The sequence below is a fragment of the Carex rostrata genome, chromosome 29 (genome assembly GCF_964058835.1).
Source record: "Carex rostrata chromosome 29, lpCarRost1.2, whole genome shotgun sequence".
Taxonomy (NCBI): domain Eukaryota; kingdom Viridiplantae; phylum Streptophyta; class Magnoliopsida; order Poales; family Cyperaceae; genus Carex; species Carex rostrata.
Genome location: NC_135946.1, coordinates 2399495 through 2423245, shown reverse-complemented (window position 1 = coordinate 2423245; position 23751 = coordinate 2399495). Strand labels below are relative to the sequence as shown.

The 23751-nt window shown below is 33.4% G+C and overlaps 4 protein-coding genes and 1 long non-coding RNA gene across 5 annotated transcripts; 1 reads left to right on the top strand and 4 right to left on the bottom strand.

Annotated features, from left to right (window-relative positions):
* Nucleotides 1-692: 692 nt before the first annotated feature.
* Nucleotides 693-3375, bottom strand: LOC144546127 (thiosulfate sulfurtransferase 18-like). Its single transcript, XM_078294654.1, has 5 exons — nt 3244-3375; nt 2649-2725; nt 2454-2524; nt 1845-1898; nt 693-805 (listed from the first exon to the last, which is right to left on the bottom strand). Exons 1-5 carry the CDS (start codon nt 3333-3335, stop codon nt 734-736), a joined length of 366 nt encoding a protein of 121 aa, XP_078150780.1. The 5' UTR covers nt 3336-3375; the 3' UTR covers nt 693-733.
* An 864-nt stretch (nt 3376-4239) lies between these two features.
* On the top strand, nt 4240-5563 carry LOC144546145 (putative aquaporin NIP5-1). The gene is made up of 4 exons (XM_078294671.1): nt 4240-4317; nt 4706-5125; nt 5227-5288; nt 5413-5563. The coding sequence occupies exons 1-4, from the start codon at nt 4240-4242 to the stop codon at nt 5561-5563; spliced, it is 711 nt and encodes a 236-aa protein (XP_078150797.1).
* Nucleotides 5564-6534: 971 nt separating this feature from the next.
* Nucleotides 6535-7502, bottom strand: LOC144546143 (glutamate--cysteine ligase, chloroplastic-like). The gene is made up of 4 exons (XM_078294670.1): nt 7438-7502; nt 7097-7177; nt 6927-6996; nt 6535-6686 (listed from the first exon to the last, which is right to left on the bottom strand). The coding sequence occupies exons 1-4, from the start codon at nt 7483-7485 to the stop codon at nt 6535-6537; spliced, it is 351 nt and encodes a 116-aa protein (XP_078150796.1). The 5' UTR covers nt 7486-7502.
* A 10008-nt stretch (nt 7503-17510) lies between these two features.
* Nucleotides 17511-18526, bottom strand: LOC144546036 (uncharacterized). The gene is made up of 4 exons (XR_013508668.1): nt 18334-18526; nt 18175-18249; nt 17656-17736; nt 17511-17584 (listed from the first exon to the last, which is right to left on the bottom strand). It is a non-coding gene; the product is annotated as an uncharacterized LOC144546036 (long non-coding RNA).
* A 2243-nt stretch (nt 18527-20769) lies between these two features.
* Nucleotides 20770-23002, bottom strand: LOC144546328 (glyceraldehyde-3-phosphate dehydrogenase 2, cytosolic-like). The gene is made up of 8 exons (XM_078294876.1): nt 22892-23002; nt 22693-22792; nt 22077-22223; nt 21739-21799; nt 21525-21622; nt 21255-21397; nt 21053-21136; nt 20770-20909 (listed from the first exon to the last, which is right to left on the bottom strand). The coding sequence occupies exons 1-8, from the start codon at nt 22999-23001 to the stop codon at nt 20792-20794; spliced, it is 861 nt and encodes a 286-aa protein (XP_078151002.1). The 5' UTR covers nt 23002; the 3' UTR covers nt 20770-20791.
* Between the last annotated feature and the right edge of the window lie 749 nt (nt 23003-23751).

The window sequence follows — 23751 nt, the reverse complement described above, 5'->3', positions numbered from 1 at the left end:
CGATGAAGTGTGAACTTAAGGAGAAGAGGTTGATTTTAAATGGCCCTTTGTTCGTCCTTCCATCCTGACGTGTTTGTCTCATGTGTGAGGCCGTCCAGGCACCACAACAACAAGTAGGTACTTTTTGCGAGAGAAAAAACGCATTTATGATGGTACTCCTTCGCGAAAAATACTGTCGCGAATAGAAAAAATGCATTTATAACGGTATTCCGTCGTAAAAAGTCACTTTTTACCCTCGCGAAAGAGCATAATCTTATTTCAAATTTGATCCCTACGACATGACCATGTCGGGAGTCAATTAAATTGTCCCCTCTCAGCTCTAATCAGAGAGCGCCACACCATTCGACTTATGTCTAGATTTTGGGTAGGTCTGATGCACAAGAACCGTACAACCCTTTATATTGTGGCTCACGTGATCCGGGCTTATCTAGAGCAAGGGTTCTTAATTTAGCGTTGATTTTGATATGGCACCTAAATAGCTATCTGGTTGCGGTTTGTACAATATTTTTTTGCTATATATCCTGTGAACTTCATATATCCAACAAATAGCATACAAAAGATATATTTCTTTTATTTACAAACTGAACCAGCATAGAATTTGAGAAATTAATATAAAACAGAGAAAACACAGTGTATACATAAATTTCATACTTTTTGGTACATTAATGATAATCATGATCAAGTCTTAATTTCAGAAAAAAAAAAACTCCATTATTAATTCGCAACCTCGAAATTAAGCATCTTCACTTTCAGCTTTCTTCCATGCAAGGTAACCACCAGATATATTTTTTATGTTCTTAAACCCCTACATTAGTGCAAATCAAGAAATTAAAGACATGCACAAAACCATCACCCATATATATATTTCACTTCAAATTTTAAGCGTTAAAATCCATGTGAAGAAAAAGTATAAGTGATTGGAAACTGAAACTTTTTTGTATTGTGTAATTTCAACTGTGGTACTGTTCTTAATTTTGTGACACCATAACTTCTAAATTAAACATAGGACACTGAATGATTTTTTTTTAAAATTGGGAAGCATACGAAATTTTGAAAATCCAATTTCATTTTCATTTTCTAAATTATTTAAAAATTATTCAAAATCTTGAGTTTTATAATTAAATTTTGTAAAAAGTTTCAACTTTCAAGTTTCCAAATTCAACATAAAACCAATCTTTAGTCTAGTTTAGTAACAAACAAAGTCCTCCCGTGTGGAAGATCTATTTTTTTGAAATCCGGATAAAAGTCCTTTTTGAAATTTGAAAAACTTACCTTTATTTTTTTTCTCAAAAAACAAAAACAAAATTCCGAATTAAACAAATCATGTTTGAAAAGAAAACTTTTTTGCCTCTATGTTTTTTTATAACAAATTTTTTGAGCCTGAAATTAATGAGAAATCAAAGTTGTCAAATTATTTGCAGTAGCAAGCATAGTCATAAGATTCGCGAATTATTTACGAATAATTTGTTTTTTTGGTGATGACGAATCGAATGCCGAATTATTCGGTTGACCGAACTTTGACTGAATAATTCACAAATTTTGCGAACTTTTCCCGAATTTTACGAATTATTTGCGAATTTTTCCCATAACAATTTTGTTTTCTTTTTGTTTTTTTGCTTCCTTGTAAGACTGAGATCTCTGATCCGGATAATTCTGAATGATTTCCGAATTTTACCAGAATTATTCCCGAATCACAAATTTTTGATCTTGTCGAACCGAACCCTAATAATTTATTTGGTACTATGGTAGCAAGTACTGAATTTCAAAATTACGTCATGTTTTACATGGAGGGTAATTATGTCTTAATTTAGAGATGAATATGAAGTAATATGATATTGACTCACCGCATTATAAAGATCAATTGTTGCAAGCTTGGATCGCACTCCTGAATTGCAAGCCTGGTGATATGTGTAAAAGTTGATCATCAGCTCAAATACATCTCTTGAAAAATAAAGAAAATAAATACCAACAAGTGGAAGTTTTTGTTTTCCTAAAAGATATTTATTTGGTCATTCAATGTATTTTTTTTTTTTTTGTACTGGTTAATTAGGTCTCTGCAAATTACATCCGATTTGGAGGGCATCAATTGTCTTATAGCTTCAACTACAATTTTATTTTATATTTTAAAAAAAGTTATGGCGAAACGATGATTAAATAATTATGTAGTGTCTTATTGCTTCAGGTACTTTATAAAGTATAATTGTCCAACTCTTTATTTTTTTTGAAATATTTACAAAGGCTGCGAAGTCGTGAGAGAAATCGAACTCTCGACTTTTGAATAACCAACAATTTTAGAACTTTTCTCCTAACTAACTGTACTACCTCCTTTTTCATAATATGCCATCTCTAGCTCTCTCTCTCTATATTATATGTATTGGTTAAATAATGTATTTGTGAAATTTTAAGTCTCCACTTGAGAATTCATAATAATTTGACAGATTGAATTTGCTTACTACAATAAATTCTTCCTCCTTTTCTAGGAGCGCAGTAACTTGCTCAACAAATTGTGGATTTTTCACCTTCCCTGGAGAGATTTAAAAAAAAAAAGTGATGACTTGAACTTTCCATTTATGAGAAAATAATTAAAAACAAACAAACATAGAATAAAAAAAAGAAAAAAACAATAATGAATGGAAAGAGAGAAAAACCTTGAGGAGTTACAGATGAATAAAAAGGAATATTGATTGCTCCTTGCACGTGTCCGGTCTCAAACGCCTCTGGCAACCTTACATTTAAATTATATACTATCATCAATAGTAGGTCTGATGCTCATCAGATCATTGTCCAATCCGCATTAAGATACTTGTGATCTACTTTAAAATCTATGCATGTCTGTTTCAATTATCGTGTGCACATATCTTAATGTGAATCAGATGGTGTTGGAGCTTATTGAACCCAAAAGTAGGTCTGATGCCCATCATACCTACTCCGTTCTCTCAATAATTATATTATTTATTGCTTTAAGTAGAGTCATGTTATTTTCCTCGTAATTGACTATTATTAATATAGTTGATTTTTACAAATTAAAATCTGAATTATTAATTTGATAAAGAACAAAATATAGTCAAAGGACAATAACATTTTATACAAGGAACAAATTTACGTGAAATTATTATTATAAATGTTTTTTCTTCAATGAATGGGTACTCCATCAAATCTTATGAATCAATGAATGCTCAAATTGGAAACACAAGAGAGAAAAGGTTAACTGATAAAAAGGAAAAAGAAGAAGAAGAGATTAACCTGACATCCAAGTAACGACGACCAGAGGCAACAACCTTTCGAGCCTCATGTGCATCTACTGTTAGCAACTCTATCATGCTTTGGCCTTCCATCTCTCTCTAGCTAGATCTCTCTTTATCTCTCTATCTCTCTTAGTTTATGGAACGTCCCTTAAATAAAGGAACTCAAGAGATATATAAATATTTTATATTCAATCCTAATTGTCAAGGGTGACGTTAGTATGTAATGAAAAATAATGAACAAAGTCAATGCAGCTATATGATTTGTGTTTAATATGCAATTCAGAAGATCATAGAAGGGTATATACGTAGTACATTCATTAGCAGGGCTTAATTAATTGCTAATAAATACTTTAATATTTTATTTAATCCTCTCGTCCCATTAAATTAGCTTCAAATAAAATTGTCCAAACTACCTTCCAACCGCCTACTTTTTATTATAATTAATGAAAACGAGAGGGGAGGGCTACATATATATTTCTAGCTCCATATTTTTAGTGTTGTGTGTTTGTTGCTACTTGGAATTTGTCCATCTACATTTTATATATAATTGACAACTTGGGATTTTGACCAGATGAAAAATATTGCTAGCATTTCTCGAATAGATGTTGCATTCTGCCGTGTCATATTTGTGTGGTGGGTTGTTAAACTTGATGAAACAAACCCGCCACACATGTCATACTTTCATGGTTCATTACACCATATCCTGCACGGATGATGTCATGCTTGACAAATTTGTTTCCATCTATATTTTAATTAGCATTAATTAATTGTTTATTTTAGGAATTAATAACTTATTGCATTATTATAGTACAGACCTGTAGTTGACCTTATAACATCGAATGACAAGCAAACAACAAGAAATCATTAATTAATAAAAATTCTCCAGGAATTAATGTTAGAAGTAATACAAGTATATATATATATATAGGGATGACTAAATGTTATTTCATCTCAAATTGTCTCAAAAGATACAAGGGATCAAGAACTACCTACAATGGAATTGACTCGTAATTGCCCTTTCAATATGTGGCTTAAACTGCTGCCTGATCCTGGCGTTTCTGTGCTAAAAATGGTATAGATGTACTATTTCATTTTGGTGACAATCATTTCTATATATTATTTGCTGAAATTGAAGTGTGTTCCTCGTACAATGTTTTATTTTTTTTGTGTTTCCTTTTCTTGCCTATGAAATTGATTTAATTTTGAAATTTTGGTTGGTACTTGTTGAGTACAACGTAAAATAAAGGAGGAAATTCAAGTACACCCCTCATAAACCTCGCAATTACATATTTCTCCTTCTAAAATTAATAATATCATAATTACCCTTCTAAATTTAAGAAACTCACAAATAAAGATAAAAGAATATTAGTTCCAAAGGCTGTCACAAATATTAATTTATTGTTCTGAATAACAATCAAATTAAAAGTTCCAATTATAAAACTTGCTTCCCTTTATTTTAGGTAGCTTCTGAGTTTATTGGCACATTTATCATGATATTTGGAGCAGCTGCTACTCCAATAGTGGATGCCAAGTACCCAAATGCAGAAACCCTAATTGCGAAAGCAGCTTCAGCCGGCACAGCAGTTGGAATCGTCATTCTCTCGACAGGTCACATCTCCGGTGCGCATCTAAATCCTGCAGTCACGATCGCTCTGTCTCTTTGTCGCCATTTTCCATTTGTTTATGTGCCCTTCTACATTGCTGCTCAGTTTCTTGGTTCCATTTGTGCATCATTCGCACTCAAGTTCATCTTCGATCCTTTTCACAATGGTGGAGTTACCGTACCAACTGTCACTAGCGGCCGCGCCTTATTTCTTGAATTTGTTATTACATTCATTCTGTTGTTTGTAATCACTTCACTGGCATTTGATCTCAAAGCAGTAAGTACAACTCATTATTATATATCTCATATATTTCATTATTTTTTCACGGGCCATATATATTATTGATTTACAATTCTTAATTTTTTCATTTATAACAGAACAGGAAGTTTGCTGGCATAGCAATAGGAGGGACAGTTTTTCTAAATATTTTGATTGCTGGGTAAGTGCAATAATATATGTAGTTCATACATATCATAGTTTATCAGAGTTGTATTCACAATATTTTTGACAAAAAAAAATTGACAGTACATGGTTTTTTTTTTTTTTTGGCTTTTATTTTGTAGACCGTCAACCGGTGCATCGATGAATCCGGTTCGCACATTGGGACCAGCAATTGCGAAGGGCAATTACGAAAGAATATGGATATATTTTGTGGCTCCTATTATAGGGGCTATTGCCGGGACTAGTGCATATGATTTCATGAAATTACAATAAATATAATTAGTTAAACATCATCGAGCCTAAACACATTATTTGTTTTGTAAATTTTGTTCCTAATTTGTTTTGTTGGAAATTTATTCTTAACTTTTTGAGTTTTGTTTACTAGAATGCAATTTTGTAAAACAAGCAGAAATTTGTGCAAGAAAATAATGGGCTAGTTATTTAGACCATTTAGATGGAAAGAGAACTACATATTATTTAGTACTTGGATGTAAAATCTATCTTCTTATTTTTGTTTTGTTTTTCTTTTTCTTTTGAGAAAGTTCAAATACAGCAGAGTTAAATCAACCTTCTTGTAATCGATGCAAATGATTGACAAAACTCAAAATAATTGTTCACTGATTAACCAAGATCCAAATTCAAAAATTTCCATCCATACAAACATAATCCAGAGAAACCGATCGATGTCAAAGAGTAATTCAAAATCAAATGTAGGTCAAATTCAACCGATGGCAAAGGTATCCCCTTCAACGCTAACGGTTGGTTTGAACTGTATAGATGATGTAAAGTTCCAAGTAATTACAGCGTTGCTTCTGATTGCAGATGCCATCTGTTGCATACCGTAATTGATAGTGAATGGAGTTGCATACCGTAATTGATAGTGAATGGAGTTGGTAAATGTGTTTTTTGTAGTATTGTTTCCTACCATATATTTTTTTCATGGGGAGCAATTAATGAAGTATTTCTTTAATTAAAGCAACACATATGTCTCATTCTAAATTATATTTTATTAAATATTATTTTTATAACTTCAATTTCAGTTGTATTAACAACATGGTTCGTGATGTTATGTTTCGGAACTAGCGTTATATTAACCCACATGAAGGATAGCTATATATATGTAAAACATTAGCATTATATTACACGGAAACATCAACACTAGAAACAGATTTTAATTGTTCATTATGCTTGTACAAAGAACTGGCATTTAAAGTTTATACAAAGAAACAGATATTAAGGCCCAATTAAACTCCACATTTCTCTTTTTTATTAAAAATAAATAAAAAATGATATACAGTTTCAATATAACTGTTCTTTAAAAACCGGGTCAACACTGCCTCCCCAGTTCCCGTGGTACAGTTCAAGTCCTCAAGGAACTTCTCGGCTGGTGTAACCCCTGTCATGAAATAGCTTCTTTTAGCCTAAAGAATTGTACCCTTATATTTTATAAACATTTGCACAGGCATTCTGAGGCTTATCCTCTCCTTCTGTTTGATCAAGCACTTGAATAAATTAAAAGTAAAATTATGCACTACTTGGGTCCAAAAACAACTTGCACATGCATGCCAGAATTTCATAATTTCAGCATAAACTGCAGAATTTGTCATGACTCATAAATATAATGAAAAGGTCATACCCGTCATAACCTCTTCAGCTATCTCTCTTAGAAAGCCAGATTCCTTGTAGCCTCTTCTCTCCAATCCATCCTGTGCAACAATTCATATAGAAATTTGTTGTAAGCAAAAAATTTCAAGGATAGACCTGAATAAAAGGTTATAGACACTATATATATAGCAAATGAATAACCTTAGCCATTTTCAAAACATCTTCAGCCACATGCCTCAACAGCCTGTCCCTAAATGGTGTCTTCAGTCCAGTAACAGGTACCTGACAAACAAACATGCATTAGTTGCTATAGTAGTTAATTTAAGTGACAACACATGAATCCATGTGCTTGAATTTTTATAATACTTGGGATAGAGAAATGCTCCATATATTCGTTTGTTAACTTATTTTTTAACTGAGGTAAAATTGGCTTGATTCAGAAGATAATTAAGTATATATAGATATTTGATATTTTCTCCTTGCCGCTTCTACATAACGTTTCTAGCAAAGCGATAAGTCATTTAATATGAATTAAGTGAAACCTGTATCCTCATCATTTCTCTTTCTTCTCTTGTCCAATCCGCCGTCATATATGTAAATTTCTGAAGTGAAATCACTACTAGAGAAAAACACTTCTATATCGATTGAAATTGCATTCTGCCATCGGGTTTCGAACCGTTGCTTATTGATACCTCGCATATTTAGCCTATATTTGACTTGATTTCGTACCAAATTCACGTTCTAAATTGTCAAAATCATGTGCATTTCATTGATATATTCTTAGAATTTGGTACTGCTGAGAGTTTGTTTGTTTTCTGCAAGATTGGAGCAAAATACACGAAGAAACGGCGTTTTTGGACTCCCTGGTACGACCCTTACCAGGCTTGGTACGGCCCTTACCAGGCTTGGTACGGCCCTTACCAGACTTGGTACGGCCCTTACCAGACTTGGTACGGCCCTTACCAGATTTGGTACGGCCCTTACCAGCCTCTTTTCCATCTTGTACGGCCTGGCCGTACCACCTTGGTACGGGCCGTACATAGATGCCGCCTGACAGAATTCAAATCTTGGCAGAGGCTATTTAAAGCGAGGGATCTCTCCATTTTCGAGGATTTCATTCCATTCCAGATTGAGAGCTCAAAGAAAGAGAGAAAGAGAGCAAAGGAGCAAGGAGAGAAGAAGAAGGAAGAGGAAGAGGGGAGAATCGACGGATCAACCTCTTCTCCACATCCGATCTTCGATCTAGTTCTATCATGCCTCTCTTTATCTCTTTATTTGTATTTCTGGACAGATCTATGACTTGTGAGTAGTTGATCATTGTTTCTAGGGTTTGTAGATGGATTTTCTTGATTTGTGTTGCTTTTCTTGATTTGGATCTTGTATGAACTCTTTTGATTGAATTGATTGTGTATTTGCTTGTCTTGATTGCTTTGTCTCTCTGTGATTGCATATGGTGTGCCTATAGTGGTAGATCAACCCTAACAAGGTCATGTGACCATTGCTTTCTCTCAACCAAACCAATCCCTTTAGGTAGACTTGTTCGAATTGAAGCCGAAAGGTTGAATTCTCCTCTAATTGACAGATTAGAGGATACCTTAGATCTCCAATCAATCAACTAGAGGATCTGGACCAAAACACGAGAGTTGAGGTTTAGAAACCCTAGAAGGTGAAGAATTGACTCCAAAACCTAGATCTTGAACCAACAAACGAGAGTTGAGGTTTAGGAACCTTAGGTATGGTCAATTGAACCTTTCTCAAGAGTTTTATACGAGGTACCAGCAAGAAATGCATCAACTCGAACTTGTAAGCTCTGTTCTGGTACATCAGTACGGGTCTTACAAGAGTGGTGCGGCCTACCCGTACCAAGCCCCACACGGCTTGGTCGGACCAGGTTGGTGCAGCCTAGCCGTACCAACTTGGTAAGACCCGTACCACTAGAGGCAAATCAGAGATGAAGTCTGAAACCCTTGAAACATCTTTTATCCTAAATCAAAACACAGTTTATACTTTTCCTTGCACAGTTACTATTCTATTGCATTGTTTGATTGTTTGAATTGATCCTTTAGGAAGATTAAATACCAAAACTCCTTCTTTCTCACTTCTAGTCTTTAGTCGAGATAAGTAAATATCTAGATAAAGGAACCGTCCCTGTGGATCGATACCCGATTATACTCCTCGATAGGGTTGTGCACTTGCAACCCTAATCGAAAGGTGTAACCGCGGTTTTAAAAGGTACGCTCCCAAGCGTACCGAAACTTGCGTTGCGCTTTCACGCGAACACTTATTGTCCTGATAGGAAATGTACACACATATGTTAGTTTGTAATAATCTAGAAGTCAATAATACGATAAGTTAATCATAAAGCTTTGTTCATGAATTGAATGTTTATTTATATATCATTTTGTTGCCTTGAGTATTATTGAAATTATGGATCATTTCGAGTTCATGACTGAAATTGTGAAACTCCATAATATAGATAATATATACTCTTAAAAGTCACTGACCAAGGTAATTAGCAGGAACACTAATTACCGCGATAAGGTTAGCATGTGGATTAAAAGATGGTTAAGTTTTACAAACCACCTGACACGAGATGTCATTTTAATCACATGGATACATGTTCTAGGAACATGGTATTTGATAGACCCCGAATGAAACATTAAATAGAATTGTGTTCGTGTCATTTATGTTTTCATTCAGTGTCAAAGTTCTACAGTATGAGGTATTTATCGTTCCCACTAAGAAATATATATGAGTAAGTGTTATCTAACGCTGTCCGTAAAAAGCAGCCATAACGGTAGCATTTCCATATATATAACTTAGCTGAGGAAGTGATAGTCTGCCAAGAATACTATTTGTCCCTCGTATCTCTATACGAGCTATAGCATCACTGGGCCCCTTGATAGAGTTAGATTATCTGCATGCGGTATAATTACAAGAGTAATTATATTTGATAATCTACTCAAGATCAAGAAAAGATACAGTTACCAAGGATGACACACATCTACCTTGAAACTGATCTGATAGCTATGAGACAGAAGAACTGACACAAGTAAATTGTTTACTGGATCGTGATATTGTACAGTTCAGCATCATCTGTGTAATTGGATGGTCATGATGTGTTGCCAGATGCCACCCATGACTAACAGAAGTTAAAACAGTTTTAACTCTGTTTACCAACATAACACAGATTCTATTGGGTCACACCATATAGGAGCTACTCGGAGAATCTTACTGATTAATTATAAATTGATTATAATTAATATTAAGATGGTTATAATTAATTATACGTGATATAATTAAATTATAAATGTCATTTAGAATGACAAGCAGAAACAACGGTTAATTTATAAACGTACACGTTACGTTGTATAAAAGTTACCGAACAATAACCGAAAAGAAATATAATTGTACATGACAATTATATATATATGATTTGGAATTTTAATTGTTAATTATGGGCTTGAATTATGGATTTAAAAGCCCAAAATAATCAAAGCCTTAATTAAAATTAAAGGCCCAAAGTCAAAGCCCAACACTATTCATGCCTTAATGGGCCAAGGGTATTTTGGTCATTTCCACCCTATGCCGACTTCCCTTGTGTTGACATGTGTCATGTGAGGTGGCAAGGGTATTTTGGTCATTTCACATGATAAAAGGATGAGGTGTCAAGGGCTTTTGGTAAATAGATTTGTTTTGAGGGGTATTTTGGTCTTTTGCAAACCTCCTCAAAAGTCTATAAATAGAGGGGTAGGGTAGAGAGAAAGACTCACTAATTCACGTGTTAATCTGATTATTTCGTTAATCGGTTTTTCTCTCTTCCTTGATTTCGGTTATTTCGAGATTAGGAAATAATATATTTTGTGTAATCCTGCGGTTTAGCTTTTAAGCAAAACCGAGTTACCTCGGGACACAAATATATTTATTTCATCATTTTCTCGGTGAATAGTGTTTCTGCAGAATTCCGCGGTTTACGGTATTTCTGGCAGAAGAAGTAAATCGCTCTCCGGTTAGTCCTGGTGGATAACCAATAGAGGTATCACACGTGTGATACTGCGAGTCGATTCCATCCCTGGTGAGGCTCTACTCGCTCGGTCTGCATTCCAACTGAGATTTGGAATCAAGGTATAAATTGTTATATTAATCTATTTAATTTGTAAATAGATTTAATGCTTTAGAAAATCAATTATGGAGTAGATCTGTAAATAGGATTAAACGAATCTACTTGATTCATTTAATCCGTAGCTTAAGTTAGATGTAAAAATTTTTGTTTTACTCTTTCCGCAGCTTAAGCTAATTAAATGGGTTTGAACCGTTCCATAAGACCCAACAACATATGCTATCGTCTCAAAACAGATGACGTTAATCAATATACCATTGGCAGCGCACGTTTGGCTATCAGATTTGACGAACCTAACGCCACCACTTTCGTTTCGCCATCGACGACAAATGTGATTAACGTTGTCTACTGAATTTCAATAGCCGATTGCAATAGTGTCTTGCACCATCTGTTTTGTTTGTGTTAGCAGTGGCAAATTCTAGTTTTCTAGTGGGTCATTAATTTCTGAGTCGATGGTGATGTATATGTAATTATTATTATTTTTTATTATTAATTCTTGTATTACGGGCTAGCCTAGCCATTTTTAAAACATAGCTAGGAAAGCAACAATATAATAGACATGCATGCGCTCATTCTATACCCATCTTTGAACCAACAATTAATATATACATATATAAGTACTCCAACATATAATATATATCAATCCATGCCACAAGCAATATATATAAAGAATTTACAACAATTATTAACCAACAAGTGCTAACAATATCACACATACAACCAATAAACACAGCAATAGTTTATTGTACCGGAAACCTAACTGTTCTTGTCACACAATTATTAAAAACAACAACAAATTAAGTGTCTGAACACAAGAACCCGAAAACAATAACTGTTTTAAACCACAGACAGTAAATTGTCAAATCCTTCCACTGCCAAGTACATGCACGTCAATTAAACTGATGATAATTCTAAGAAGAACTTACACCATTGGATATGAATGTCATGTAATTCGTGTTCTTTGTACGACATTTTGAACAGATGACACTGCATGAATAAATGAAAACATATGAATAACATATATAGTTAAGAACTTAATCTGAAAGGATAATAGAAACAGGTGATTGACAAATATTTGGAAAAGAACGTGCATAATTTTTTATGAGCGTTTCCATGTTCTTCATTACATAATATCTAGACTCCCATAAATTGCTTGGTGTGGGGCTCTGGTCAAATGTGTATTATTTAAAACAAGATCTAATTAGTAGTGCAATTGGAACTTTAAATAAGTTGCAAGGAAATACTCGATTAAAATATTTCTTACCTGAAACATTATGAGCTCTAGTACTCTTCTCCCCTGCGTGTGCCAACCTCCACAGGAGATGTATGACTTTAAAGTCCTAGAATTATTAAAAGTCAGTATATGATACGTACTTAGAAGTAGTCAAAGGGAAGTACTTTGCATTTTAAATTATATTTATTTTGCTTACTGTTGTAATACATGAACAATGTAAAACTCCTGGTCATTATTATTTGGCACCGGATCTAGCAAGTAGGCAACATTCTGTCTTGGGATAATAACAAGAAGCCTCCAATGTTCCGTACAATTTAAGTAATAAAATAAGATTCTTATTCTGTTAAAAATAGACAATAAACATGAGTATAATAGCAGCTTACCCATCTTTGTGGCATGGTAAGAATACAAGATTCTTATCCTACAACTTTAGCAAGGAATCGGCCAAGTACGAAAGAGAATGTTCACCAGCATATTTTATAGCTGTTTCGCTAAGCTGACTGGGGTCCAGGAAACCAATTGCAACATTATTTTGGGCACCTTTAGGAATTAGTTTCATGCAATACTTGAAAATAGTCAGTGTCAGAATAAAATAAAGGAGTTGATTGTAAAAATAATAGATCTGTTTATAATAATAAACACTCATATCGTCCGGACTTGGGTAATAGAGACGTCGATGTCGTTAAAAGTCATAAAATTATGGAGAACTTTGAAATCCATTGTTATCTGAAAGCTCTCATCCGGTAAAGCTCCCGGCCCAATAAAGAGGCGGAAGGCTCCTCCTTTGGATAGTGGCATCACAATATATTTGTCATGTAGTAGTTGAAATTTCAGGCCCAGTTTGTCCAATGCCTCCTAATTTACAAGCGGGACCCGACCCCGTATTCCTTCTACATGTATTAGCCGTCTCGATAGCACCAATTCAGTAATACTCTTACTGGCCATCTCATTAATCCAATCAATAGGCCCCTATCATGTACATATGATTGTATCACTTTCGAGTACATATAGAAACTTATTAAAAAACACTAATTTATTCTGTCAGATGCCTTACCTTAGTATAGTTTGAGGAATCAGCTTCTTGGTTGGCATTTGAATTTGCTCCAGCTAATATCCAATCCCTTGTTGTTCTTGCATTCCTCCTAATAGGTCTTGAATGGATGCAAATCTTCAAAAAATAAAATCTATCTGATTGGATGTCAAGCAAAGTCGTTCTTGCATATTTCATGTTATTGAAGAATTAAAAATCAATAAAATGTCAAATTAGGAAATTTTACCCATACATCCAAACCAGCATCACCGTCGGTGGTAATATGAATTCATTGTGGAGTGACCCTTCTCAGTCTTTTCAAACATGGAAAATATTCTTGGATAGACATTGCTAAAATTAAATTACAAATCAAAGAGTGAGGAACCTCCAAAACTATAAATTAATGCTTAAAAAAACTAAAGATCTAAAACTAAACCCTATAACCATATTAACCTAAAAACTCCCTAACTAGAAAATCCTAGAAATTAAGACATAGACAGAGAGTCAGTTGCAGGAACCTTCAACGACAGAGAGCGCTCGATCGGTGTTGTTGAGGTGGCGCCCGATGAGTGTTATTGTTAAGACGGAGTAGCAACGGAGAAAGCGAGCTAGCTAGATACGGCCATTAATTTTGAGAGTGCGCTAGAACACTTCTGTGTTGTTGGATATATATATTTTGAAACCTTAGCTCCCCCTTTAACTATAATGTCATCGGCTACGTAGTGATTATCCCATCTGGTCAGTAGTCCCACTGATGACGGTATGTGGACAAATACAGTGGATCGATAAATGCAAAGACTACGCACGTATTTATTAATAATTTAATATAGCAATATCGGATTCAACTCCTCTCCGATACTATAGAGGATGGGTCTCACTTTACGGTTTGAGATTAAATCTCATCACTTTGGGATTTGAACTAGCATAGGGGGTAGTATTATTGGGCTTTGTGATTTATGCCAAGTTAAAAAAACAATCTAGATCCATTAATTGTAAAAGATTCTCTTGTGCAGTATTGAAGATGATGTAAATTCGAGTTAATCCACATAAATTCAAGCAACATTTACTAATTAATTTATCTAACTGTGCAATTAATCCATATAAAAGTTAACGAGTTGTGCATGCAATTAATATAGGTAAACAATATATGAGGAGTGATCCACTTACAATTAACATTTGTTGATATTTCATATAAATTGATATTTCTTAGGCAATAGGTAAACAATTATAAACAAATGTTAATTATAAGTGGATGCCTCCTTATGTGAACATGTTTCGTTTATATTTCCTATAAATTGATATTTCGTAGTGATTTGCAAATTCTAATATTGGAGTTTACTAATTCAATACGAGGAGCTTGACAACACCGATCGTATTGCACATGCAAGCAACATTCACTAATTTATCTAAATGTGCAATTAATCCAAATAAAAGTTACCGAGTTGTGCATGCAATGGGTAAACAATATATATACGTATGAAACATAAATATTGTGTGAAGATTATATATTATATTAACATATTTTGTTGATATTTCGTAGTGATTTGCTAATTCTAATATTAGAGTTTACCGTTATTAATTCAATATGTGGAACTTGACAACACCGATCGAATTGTGCATGCAGGGAACATTCACTAATTTATCTAAATATGCAATTAATCTACATAAAAGTTACCGAGTTGTACATTCATGTGCCAAGTGTTTGTACCTAACGGATTTCATATTTCAATATCAAATATTTCATACTTTTCACACTTTCATGACCAGGTATAAATGTTTGCTCGACGAACAATCCAAAATTACTTATCATGTATCTCATTTGAAAGTGAAAATAATGCAGAAGATATTCGTGATTTAGATTTGCAAAATTTCTTACAGATCATCAGAAATGTGAATGTGATTAAATGGAGAAAAAAAAACTCACATCTAAAAATATGTAAAAGAAACTGAGTTGGAAACTGTGGATTAAGATGTGGGGACAATTTCGAGACGAATGTAGGGGGACAATATATAATTACTTTAAATACTTTTGCAAGCACAAACTTGAAAAAAATAACCCCAAAGGATTTTTTATTTATTTAATAATTTCCTTGTTTTGCTTGCTCATTCGATCTTATAATCAAGCATGACATCATCCGTGCTGGATATATCGTAATAAACCATGAAGGTACCACAGCAGAATGGGTGGCTACATCTATGGCTGCATTGACTTTGTTCATTATTTTTCACTTCATACTGACGTCATCCTTGACAATTAGAATAGATTAAAAGAACAATTAAAAATCTTAATATTACTATATTGATGGTCCCAGAAACTGATTAATTTCTGGAATCTTCTGAATGGACTTTTAAACAGTTCAAACCGTAGTGCACATGAAAATGGGTGATTATAAGATTATATCTAATAAAACCGCATTGGCTTAATTTGTTCAATATTAAAAGCATAAACATCCAGATTCAAATTTAAATCCCATGGGTTTTTCTACCGTTCGATCCGCTTTAAGATTTGTGTGCATCACTTTAAGACCTGTGCATGCTCATTTCAAGATTCGTGCCAATTTAGTGCGAGTGCGCACATATCTTGAAGCGGATAGAATGGTTGAGGAACCCATCGAACTAAAATTTGAGTATGATAGGCATTTTATGTTCTCAATAAAGAATACAATTGAAAATTTTACAAATTTAAAATCAATTTTAAGCAAGGTTCTAAATAGTTATTATAGCGCTATAGCTTTTAAGGTCTGAAAAAGCTATAGTGCAACCATAGCTACTTATTTAGAATCATTATGAAAGAAAAACGGTTAATAGCATTATAACTTTTGAGGTCCAAAAAAACTATAGCGCAGCTATTGCGTAGCTATAACTAGCTATTTAGAACTCTGGTTTTAATATTAAAGACAATAAAATTGGTATTTGTGATTTTTTAAGTTTAGAAGGTGAAATATGTAATTTTAAAGTTTAAAGGGAGAAGGAGAAATATGTAATTTAAAATAAATATATTAAAATTAAAATTAGTGTATAAACCTTTTAATTTTGACCGCTTGACTTTATACTTAATTAAATCGAAAATTTAAAATTTTCACATGTAGATAAACACATCACTCATAAATTAAATTGGTTTTAACAATTCAAATTTACCGTTTAAAGTCAATAGGATATATTTTATTATTCAGTTCACAAAAAAGTTTACTAAACTTAAGAACACCCTACTTCTAATAGGCAATATTTGCTCTAGAAAATAAATAAATTATAGCGCTTGTATAAGAAAATCTAAAATTTTAACGAGGCATTCCCAAGCCATGCTTATGGCTAGGCCTGCAAACGAACCGAACCAAACCGAACTTGCCCAGGTTCGAATTCGAATTCGAAATTAATTCGAATCGAACTGGGTTCGAAATTGAAATGATTTCAAACCTGAAAGGCAGGTTCGAATTCGATTCGGTAAAATTCATACTGGTTCGGTTCGAATTCGATATTGGTTCGAAATTGAGACAGAGCCAACCAATTTTCAGTAATTTTCAGTTAAAATAAAATTTCCGGTTAAGATATAAGTAATTTCTCTCCAATTTTCAGTAATTTTGTTAAACATGACAAGATCGACATGATCCACATGGAAATATAATAATTAAAATATGGAAATGTACACAGAAAACAAAATAATTAAATGCTAAACATGACAAGATTGACATGGAAATGTACCAGTCACAGAAAACAGAATAATCTTGCAAATATTACAAAACATTACAATCTTGCAAATATAATTAAAATGACCCCCAAATATTACAATCTTGCAAATATTACAATCTTGCCAAATATTACAAAACAGCCTTCTCGGAAATCTTCAAAACAGCCTTTCTCAAAACAGCCTATCAAAAATTTGGTAAAAATTCAGATCAGTCCCTGTTCTTTATTTTATATCACAATTTTTTTTACTACTTGACTTAAAGCAAACACTGCCACCAACAATTAATTAAGACAGATTTGGTATTGGTATATTACTTGTTTCTCAAGCTCTTTTGCTCGTGCCTTCGCTTCTTCGGATCTCTCTTCAGCAATTCACACTGCACACAGCTGCATTTTCAAGATACAAATCTTTAGTGTTTAATTAATTTTTTGAACATCTTAGTTGCACTGGTACTGGTACACAGCTCAATCAACTCTGACTTGCACTGGTACTGGTACATAGCTTTAATAATTCTGATTTGTACTTGTACTGGTACATAGCTCAAACAATGTATACAATTGAAAATTGCCACTTCAAAATAATTTATTCTGCACTTACAATCCTCATCACCGAGCTATAGCCTAAAAATGAGAAGATCCCGATCAATTCATTTCAAAAGCTACAAAAACTGCTATAAGGAAAGTCGTGTAACCTTTTTTTTCTTTTATGGGAGAATACCACCTCTTGGGATTGGTTACTCGAATTGGGAGCTTCAAGTATGCTTTCAATCCATCTGCAGATTTAACAAAATAATAATGATGATGACGAATACAAGTAATGAGCCAGTATACCATTTACTTGGCTATACCAGTAGCATACCTAATAGAATTATTATATTTCTATTTTAGGTTTGTTCCTATGTCACTGTTCTTTGGTTTGTATTTAAACAGGGACTATTCTTCATTTGCGGTTAACCTAATAATATGTATGTTAATAGTCCTATGAAACTAAGTTCAGACCAGTTTATGAAGTTTCAAATATAAGCAAAAGACCAAACAACACTAAAAAGAGATGTAAACAAGCACAGAAACTAACGTTTGCCAACAGTCTTGAATGATTTTAGAAACGACTGGATCCATGTTATTGGGAAGCTATTTTTGTACCAAGTACCATTAACCGAATTCAAATCAAAGACAAGGAAGCTATTTGTGTAACAAAATAAAACAAGTACCTGCGCCAGTGCCTATGCTTCGCGTTTCAGAATCCAAGCTTGGTGCGGTGCCAGTGCCTGTGCTTCACGTTGTATCTGGCATTCAAAAGGTTCATTTCAATACATGAAACAAAGAAGATGAACATGTACAAAAAATTAGAGAGCAGTGAGCAATATTACATAGCGGAGGAGAGATGAGAGCAACGGCGGAGGAGAACGGCCGGAGAGAGGAAAGCAACGGCGGAGGAGAACGCGAAGCACAGGCACTGGCACGGCGGAGGAGCACTGGCACGGTAGAGGAGAACGCGAAGAAGAAGCACAGGCACGGCGGAGGAGAACGCGCAGGAGCAACGGCGGAGGAAAGTCGGCTAGGTTTAGGTTTAAGTGAGAGAGAGAAAGAATACTGGTGAATGGCGATGGGCGATGGCAATGGCAAACCTATAACCTTCATCGTAAACTAATGGACGGTCCCTGTTACGCGGAGATTCGAACCCAAAAATAATCGCGAACCTATCGAATCGAACCAGGGCTGGTTCGAATTCGAAATTGAAATAATTTCGAATCGAACTGGTTTGAATTAATTTCGAACCGAATTACTTTCGAATCGAATTTTTTTCGAACTTTTTCGAATCGAATTCGAATCGAATCACGAATCTCGAATTTTTTGTGCACCCCTACTTATGGCGCTATGTAAAGAAGTAACTAATAAGATATATCGCGCGCGCGTCATTCGCATTTACAACTAGATTTTTCTATCGTATATAATACAAAAATGTACATTTCATCTTATGTCCATATATTGCACGTCATTCGCATAAAGCCCTTCTTAATATATAAGATATATTATATTTCAAAAATGTACCTTTCATCTTATGTTCATAACTTTTGATATCATTTGCTCGTTCTCTGCTATTATATGCAAAATTGAATAGATAATTAGTAAATACATGTTTCACAATTTACATTTTATAACTAGGACATGAAGAATTTTGTTAATCTCTGTTTATTTCTATATAACTAGGGGATGTCAAAGATCAGCCTAGGAGTATCGGCGTTGTAAAATTGAAACCATATCGATACCATCGAGTTAACTTAGTTGCCCAGTTTGGGTAAGTTATTATGTTTCTTGAAATGCCTTGTAATGACATATAGGAGTTGAGCAAGAGAAGTTTATAGTTTAGGAATGCTAGTTAGAAATTTTGCTAGAAATGAGTTTCAACATTCTTGATATAGCTATAAATTAGTATACAAATAAACTAGTGTACAAATGCTCGTTAGATGATTATGTCTAATTGTGATATTTTAATAATTAATTGTTATTATATTGTTGTTTAGTGACATGGTTGATAGAAATATTAAAAAAATAAGCATTCTAAAAGTATATAAAAAGAAAGAAAAAAATAATCAAACACCATCAGTTCATTATCCAAAACAGATGATAAAAACGTAATCAAAACCATGGAAAACCATGGGAAAAGTATCAACACCATCGGTTGAAAAACCTTCGACCGATGGGAAAAGTAGGAATGCCATTGGTTTTCAACCGATGGCATATGTACATATCTTTCCTATCGGGGCGATAGCCAATAGTTCAAAAATAGATGGTAAAGTGCAATTGTAACTGATAGTAAAAGTTTTTTTTGTAGTAGTGGTGGCACACATAACTAGAAGTTGTTGTTGTTGTTGTTGTTAATAACATCTAAATATTTTTTTTTATTCATAAATTAGATCTAATATTTTTCATAATAAGTTTGTTGATTACAAAACATATATCATATTATCAAAATATTAGTCATTAATATTTTCTTATTGTTCAGCAAAATATATATATATGTTTATGCAGTTTAATACATAATTGATATGAATATGCAATTTAATAATCAATTTAAGAAGATAAAATACATTTGTTGTGGTTTAGGAGTGTAAACGGTTGGATACGGTTAGTTAAAAATCTAATCGTGTTCTTATCCGCTATATTTTTCGGATACATATACGGATACGGATATGGATTGGATAAATTAAGTAATTTTCTGAATTCAGATTCGGACGAAATCGGATAATATCCGATCCGTTTACACCCCTAGTTCTAAGTGAGTCACATTTTTATTATTTGGTATGAAATGAACAATAAAGACGTTATTTTGTTAAGGAACTTAGACTAGTGCTAATTATGCTTTTGAATCAAATATTTATACTATTGAAGCATTGGTTATGAGTTATAAAAGATAAATAAATACTATATTTCTTAATTATCTATGCTCTACTTTGAGAAATATCTGTTAGGAAAAATATATATTTGCATTTCCAAACAAGATACCAGAAAGGACACTAATTACCAGTTGATAAATAATCAACAAAAGGTAGTTATTATTCCCAAGTCAAGCAAAATTAGACAAAGTTGGTAAAAGAGTGTACAAAAACAAAAAAAGAAATAAAATCAAATGCAGCACCATATAATTATACATGAAAATAATATTCAATTAAAAGTTGTAAAAACATCGATAGGCATATGAAGTTCTTCTAGGCAACATTGTGCATGTGTCGTATCAGATCAACAACACGGTTACTGTGAAAAGATAATTTGTGCAATTAGAGAAAAAAATTGATGAGAAAATTAAGAAATAAAATAAATAAACTTTTATGGAAACAGAGAGAGAGAGACATACCTATAGCCCCATTCATTGTCATACCAGGAGACAAGCTTGACAAAGTTACCATTCAATGCAATTCCAGCCTTTGCATCAAAAATGCTTGACCTGAAAAACCGAACAATGATAAAAAAATTTAAGAACTTAATTACTGATTATAAATCAGAAAAGGGAACTTTTCACCATTCATTTCTAGAGGAAAAAAATGTTTTCGGTCCAAATAATGTGTTTTCAGTCACAATTGAAGTAACCTCTTGTCACCAACTAAGTCGGTCGATACCAGATCGTCGTCGACATATCCCAAAATTCCTTTCATGCTTCCCTCAGACTCCGCCCTGTAACAATGAAAATATGAAATATGATTAATGTGTTATTTGATCTTATATATTGAGTATTAATAATTAGGTGACAAAGCAAGCATGGTTAACATGATAAATCTCATGCATGTCTTACTTGATGGCGGCTTTGATCTCGTCATAGGTGGCAGCCTTCTCAAGCCTGACCGTGAGGTCTACCACTGACACATTTGCGGTGGGGACACGGAATGCCATACCTGTCAGCTTGCCATTTAGAGCCGGGAGCACCTTGCCAACAGCCTTTACATTTTTTTTAATTTTAAATTGATACATGCATTCATTTGAAATTAATATGACACAAGAGGAAGAAATCCTTTTACAAAAATAAAAGAGTATTGATTATTGTTATAATTTTTCAAGACAGTACCTTAGCGGCACCGGTGCTGCTAGGGATGATATTAAAGCTGGCAGCACGACCACCTCTCCAGTCCTTATTCGACGGTCCATCAACTGTCTTTTGGGTTGCTGAAATATATAAAAACCAGATATGCTACACATAAATATATTAATTTATTCAGTTTTTTTACCAGTATAAATCATTTTTTGTTATGATTAAGTCTGATAATAAGTTATAAAATTACCTGTGATTGCGTGCACAGTAGTCATCAAGGCCTCAACGATACCAAATTTGTCATTGATAACCTGTCAAAACGCATCGATGCCTTAGTAGTGTTTCTGTTATAAAATACATTCTTTCTCTATTTTTTATGATATTTATATGAATATTATACCTAAATATATTCTTGTTTCTATATATGTAAATTAGAGTAACATTATGAAATATGGAATCTCTTCAACATTTCATTTTACAAAAAAAAATCAAAAACATTTAATGATTAAATCTCTTTTGACAGAAAATACCACTACTGTGGAAGTAACAAAACAGAGCTATTAGCAATGGGCAATCTAGTAACTGTACTTTGGCAAGGGGAGCAAGACAGTTGGTGGTGCAACTGGCATTGGAGACGATGTCAATGTCGGGTTTGTACTCGGTCTCATTCACACCGACAACAAACATCGGAGCATCCTTGCTGGGAGCAGTGATGATCACCTTCTTAGCACCACCCTGTATTTTAGTTACAAAACAAATTAATCTATGATATATTCTTCATTGAGTGAGGCTATGGTACTATGCATTGTGCAAATTAGTCTGTACAATAAGAATTAGTATTTTTATTTTCAAGGTTCAACGTGATCATTGTATGAAAATGTACTTGTAAATAGAACTTTACATTTTTTTTAGAATTGTTTACTATTTTTTAGATAGGTAGAAAATCATTTTACCTATCTATACACATAGTACAAAAATTCTAAAAAAAATGTAAAATTTAGTTTTCAAGTACATTTTAATATGGAGATCATGTTGAACGAAGATTTAGATTGACTGTCAAAATTTTGAAAACAAAAATATTTATCCATTGTACGTACCAATATAGTATATACACTATGCATAGTACCATAGCCTCACTCTTATTCATTTCAATTATTGAACTAAATCCAACTAGACATTAATACAAAAAGATAAATATACAAACCTTAAAGTGAGCAGCAGCCTTGGCCTTTTCAGTGAAGACACCGGTCGACTCCACAACGTACTCTACTCCGGCCTCGCCCCACGGAATCTCCTCGGGGTTTCTATCAATCAATAAGAATGCAAACATTTCAAAAGGAAATTACACAACAAAATGTTGTTTAACAAGTTAATAAATGAATGGTTCAAATCTGGTTAATTACCTAGAGCTGAAAGCAGTGACTTCTTGTGAACCAAAGACGATAGTCTTTGCATCCTTTATGTAGATTTCGCTGTGCTTCCATGCGCCATGTACAGTATCGTACTTGAACATGTATATCTACATTACACATGTCAATGCTTTTTTTTTCTTAATTTGGAGTACAAAATACATTTATTTATTTATAAGTGATGATAAAATTTGATCAAATCATTACCATTCTTGTCCAAACTAGGTTATATACATACATCAGATCATGTTGTTTTATAAAATTTTAAAATTACACAAGTCAATGCATTTTTTTTTCTTGGACTACAAAAACTACATTAGTATTAACTAGTTCTGCCAAATTTTTGTCAAATCAGATTGAAGCATTTCTACCTTGTCAATGCATGATAGGAAATAGAATATTAAATTATTACCATGTAATCAGTGGCGATGAATGGATCGTTAATCGCAACAAGCTCGACATCTGCGCTTTGAAGGGCAACTCTAGCAACCAGACGGCCAATTCTGCCAAAACTTAACCAAGCAAAGGCAAAGATTAATTCATCAATAATATATACAATTAGTAGACATGTATAATATAATACTCTCCTCCTGGCCATGGTTTTCTTAACAAAAGTATTGATTAAATTAGAGAGAGAAAATTCTAAACAAGAGAGGCCAAACATACCATTAATGCCGATCTTGATCTTGCCTGTATCAGAGGAGGAAAACAAATTTAGTGAAAATTAGAAAGAGAAATACAAAACAGTTAAATAGTTGAATTTGGGAATTTAATAGAATTGATTAGTAAGTAGTTACCCATGGTGGTCTTGGATTAGAGAGAAATATATGCTTAATTGATCAGAAAAGTATAGA